At 41.9% G+C, this 4,543-nt stretch overlaps 1 protein-coding gene across 1 annotated transcript in view; it reads right to left on the reverse strand.

Moving 5' to 3' along the window:
- The window catches only part of LOC104984266 (tripartite motif-containing protein 64-like), an 8,336-nt gene extending 3,914 nt beyond the window's left edge, over nt 1-4,422 (reverse strand). The window contains exons 1-4 of the mRNA XM_010833926.1: nt 4,012-4,422; nt 3,423-3,518; nt 2,513-2,756; nt 1,700-1,709 (exon numbers count right to left, since the gene is read on the reverse strand). Of these exons, the coding sequence (XP_010832228.1) occupies nt 1,700-1,709; nt 2,513-2,756; nt 3,423-3,518; nt 4,012-4,422 (761 nt within the window). The remainder of the gene's footprint in view (nt 1-1,699; nt 1,710-2,512; nt 2,757-3,422; nt 3,519-4,011) is intronic.
- Between the last annotated feature and the right edge of the window lie 121 nt (nt 4,423-4,543).

Raw genomic sequence — 4,543 nt, forward strand, 5'->3', positions numbered from 1 at the left:
TTGTTATGACCAGTGCATTTTCTTGGCAAAACTCTATTAGTCTTTGCCCTGCTTCATTCCGTATTCCAAGGCCAAATTTGCCTGTTACTCCAGGTGTTTCTTGACTTCCTACTTTTGCATTCCAGTCCCCTATAATGAAAAGAACATCTTTTTTGGGTGTTAATTCTAAAAGGTCTTGTAGGTCTTCATAGAACCGTTCAACTTCAGCTTCTTCAGCATTACTGGATGGGACATAGACTTGGATTACTGTGATATTGAATGGTTTGTCTTGGAAACGAACAGAGATCATTCTGTCGTTTTTGAGATTGCATCCAAGTACTGCATTTTGGACTCTTTTGTTGACCATGATGGCCATTCCATTTCTTCTGAGGGATTCCTGCCCGCAGTAGTAGATATAATGGTCATTTGAGTTAAATTTACCCATTTCAGTCCATTTCAGTTCACGGATTCCTAGAATGTCAACATTCACCCTTGCCATCTCTTGTTTGACCACTTCCAGGACCCTGACATTCCAGGTTCCTATGCAATATTGCTCTTTACAGCATCAGACCTTGCTTATATCACCAGTCACATCCACTCAACTTCCCCATTGTTTTCAGATATTATTCCAGTTTTCAACTCATTGAACCTCATTCCCTTCCTCTGTTCCATATGGGTAATGCAAAGATACTGGGCATTTTACAGACAGAAAGTTCAGGCTAAGCCTTTGAGACTTCAGTCAGTAAGTAGTCATCAAGGATACATTCAGTGTCTACAAGGAAGTGTTCATCAAGCCAGACCTGTTTGCTCTTGTCAGCCCAGCAAGGGATCCAATTCCAACCTGGTTATTTTGGTCCAAAAAGTCTACCTTCTCAGTGGGCAGCAGAAAGCTACTCCCTCTGAGGTTCTGCCTACTAGGGACCTTGCAATGATGGAACAAGCTGAGTCACTGCTACTCCTCAAAACAAAAGGACAGTTCTGCTCTCATTCTTAGGGAATTTGCCTCTTTCAGGCCTTTTCCACTTTCCAACTCATTAGCATAGGTGCTTCCTCTGTGATATCTTAGAAAATCCCTTCACTAAGCTTAACGTGGTGAGGTTGGAGAGGATGGGGTGAGTGGGTAAAATAAAGCCCAGAATGTCAGAATGTTTTCAGGTATATTGGATTTCAGCCAAATGAGAAGGAAACTTCTGAGGCCAAGGATTGAAATTCTTTTGAAATAAAATAGAAAATAGCCATAAAAACAATATTGGTCATCTGTATATGAGGGTGCTGCACCTATGGATGTACACGTGGATTCAATTTATAAATTCTCAGTTATTTGTTTATGTACTTGTTTATTTACACATTTATTTATTTCATGGGAGGTACTTCTTGGACCAACTATTTTAAATATATTTTAAAAACAGCAGTGTATATATGTCAACCCCAGATTCCCAGCCTATCCATTTCCCCCATCCTTACTCCTGGTTCTGAATGGAAAATATTCAGAAAAAAAATTCCAGAAAGTAAAACTTGAAAATGCCACATACTAGGGAACTATTTACAATGCGTTTAATTTACACTTTATGTGTTAGTTGTTATAAGTCATCTAGAGATGACAAAGTGTATGGCAATATGCTTGTAAGTTAACTGCAAATACTAAGGCATTTTGTATAAGGAATCCTGCATCCTGGAGTTTAAATACTGAGGAGGACTGGAAAACAATCTCCCATGGTACCGTGCGTCTACTTCATCAGAAAGATAACAACTTTTCCAGAAAAAGAACTTTAGTGTATACTCACATTTCCAATACATTTGCCAAGACCTGCAAAGAAAAACAAAGATCATGTTAATCATGAGACTTTTGTCGTTTTGCATCTTCTTCTCTATTCTTTATTCAGTGTTATTGTTTTTTACATTATCTTCTAAGGAATACTCAGAAGGCATCCTAGTAACATAGCCTAAGCTAAAACATGGGAGGCTTCCTCAGGGCACATTATGAAAGGAAGGAGGACAGAAGAGTCTGCGTAATGATGCAGCAACATCTAGGATTCCAGTATCGCCCGCTGCCAGTGCTGTTCTCAAGGACAGAGCTCCCCATTTAACAAAGCAATAGCAAAAACAGGGAACCGTATTTAACTTAGAGTGAAATTGATGACTGGTTGTAACAACCTTGCCTAGAGAACAGGTGGAACTTCAGTGTCTCTGGAAAATTTGGGATAACAGGGAGTGACAAAGCTTTAGGGGAACACATACTGAGATTTACTCCAAGAAAGTTAACTTTCCGCTGGTCACAGAATTTTGCTGATTTTAGATCATCTGTCTGGATAGTACTCCTGATCACACTGAAAAAATATAGTCCTATTTTAGCTAAGACATGGACAAAAATCTTTCAAAGATTACCAGAATATTTTGAACTAGGGGACTGGACTAATACAATAATGGGGGTCAAGGAGCACCATCCCTCAGCTGAGAGTATCGGTTTAAACAGTGAACATTCCAGTGTCACAGCAACTCGTCTAAAAGAGTGTTTCTCTCTCTGAGGACGAACCCTCCTTTCTCACCTGGAGCAGCTCCCTGTCCGGCTTGCAGCACATCCCAGTCAGCTCTCTGTACATTTCTTTCAGACTTGCTCTGTACTGAGTCATTCTGAACACACTCTCCTCGAGTTGTTCACACATCTCCTTGGCTTCTCGCTCCAGGGCCTCCAGATGCAGTTGCTCCTCCTCCCGGAGAAACAGAAGCATCCTCTGATATTCAGCTGTAATCATCTCCTTCCTTAAGGCCACGTAGTCCTGTGGGGATAGTGGATTCAAAGTATTGCTTATGCTCACATTCAAAAGAAAACTTCCAATATTATTTCCTTGATGTCATCAAGAATGTTCTAGACAAACTGTCGGCCTCAAGTATTTTCCTGTCCAAGGTTTCTCTGAGTTCCTAGACTCTGGCCCTGTTTGATTCAAGCCATCTGAGGGGTCCCAAGCTCTCCCCTTAGAAGGATTCTTTAAGGTTATTACTCTATCAATTATTTCCTCTTTAATTTGGATCATGTTTTTCTCTTGTTCCTTGCCCTGATTTTTCTAAATATTCTTTAATGTGGTAAACCCCATTTTGTATAGTTTTACAAGATGTTCTCTTTTCCCTCTAGGTACTTCTATATTCTTCTCCTCTACTACAGAGTAACACTTAGGACAGTGTTGTCTTATACTTCATTTCTGAATTTTAATCAAATCCTCAAAATTTTGCCTAGGAACACTTTTCATGCCAAGGTTTTCCCATGTACTAGCATTCCTTGAACTAGCCTGTATTGGCCCGTTTCAATTGTGACCACTGATAGGTCGTTTGAAATCACGCCTTTTCAAGGGAAGAGATCAATATCCTTTAATGGAAATGTAAATAGACCTAAAAGCTAGAATTATATCACTATCTATAGAAATAAATAGGAGCGTTTTTATTCTTACCTTAAATGACCAAGTTTTTTTAGCTTCCTGGTTCAGAAGGATTTGCATTTCTTCTCTGATTTTCCATAAAGAGCCCATTCTCTTTAGAAGTTTCTCCTGCAAAATACCCAGGGGATTTAGACACAGAAGATGACACTGTAAATTTCATCCCCTTATTCCTGAACAAAGGCAGTTGTTGGTTACACAGAAACCTTGAGTTAGAATGCTGTGGTCAGATTTTCCCACATTAATCTGCATCTAACACCAAGATGATGGTGACAAAGGTGTATGCCACACAACTGGGGAAATGTAACAGATCATGAAATCCAGTCCCTAAGAAACTGAGACTCACGTATTTATATAGCTTGATTAGGAAAGCCTCAAGCTCCCATCAGAAGCCTGTGTCCCTGGTTCCACCCGCCCCGGGATGCTGCATTTCCACACGTGTGGACAATTGGACAACAACACTGAGAGGACACATTATATGTGAGGATCCACGTTCAGAAATCCCACCTCGACTATCTCCACCCCATCACCATCACAGCATCCTCGGCTTCCTCTCTGACTTAGGAGCCTCTGGATCCCAAACTGCTCGAGAGGCATCACCTACCCGGGACTCCTCAGCAGCCCTGTGTATTGGACTGTGGCTGTGAGCTGTGTGCTCGGGGCGTTCAGAGCAGGGCCCACAGAGCAGGGTCTGGTCAGCCTCACAGAAGAAGCCTTTGGCTTCCTGGTGTGTCACACAGATCTGCTCCTCAGAGCTGTGGTCGTGGTCAGCTCTGGCCTGTCTGGCAAGGGAAGCCAGCCTCTTGAGGACAATATTGGTTTGTAAATTGGGCCTCTCTGCTATTCCTCTGCACTCAGGGCAGCTCCTTGGAGACTGGCCTTCTTCCCAGCAAAGGCTCAGACAGGGACGGCAGAAGCTGTGCCCACAGTCTATGGTGATGGGGTCCAGGAAGCAGTTCGTGCAGATGGAGCAGGTGAGTTCACTCTGGAAGACCTGCAGTGTGTCTGAATCCATGTTTCTGAAAATTAAAGATAGAAATAGAAATGATAAGAGAGGAAGTCTTTCTTCTGCCCTGATCAGGGAAAATAAAGCCTTTGGCACAGTCCTGTTTTGAGCTCTATCTCATTTCCACATT

Source organism: Bison bison, unplaced genomic scaffold (genome assembly GCF_000754665.1).
Source record: "Bison bison bison isolate TAMUID 2011002044 unplaced genomic scaffold, Bison_UMD1.0 scf7180017863958, whole genome shotgun sequence".
Lineage (NCBI taxonomy): Eukaryota > Metazoa > Chordata > Mammalia > Artiodactyla > Bovidae > Bison > Bison bison.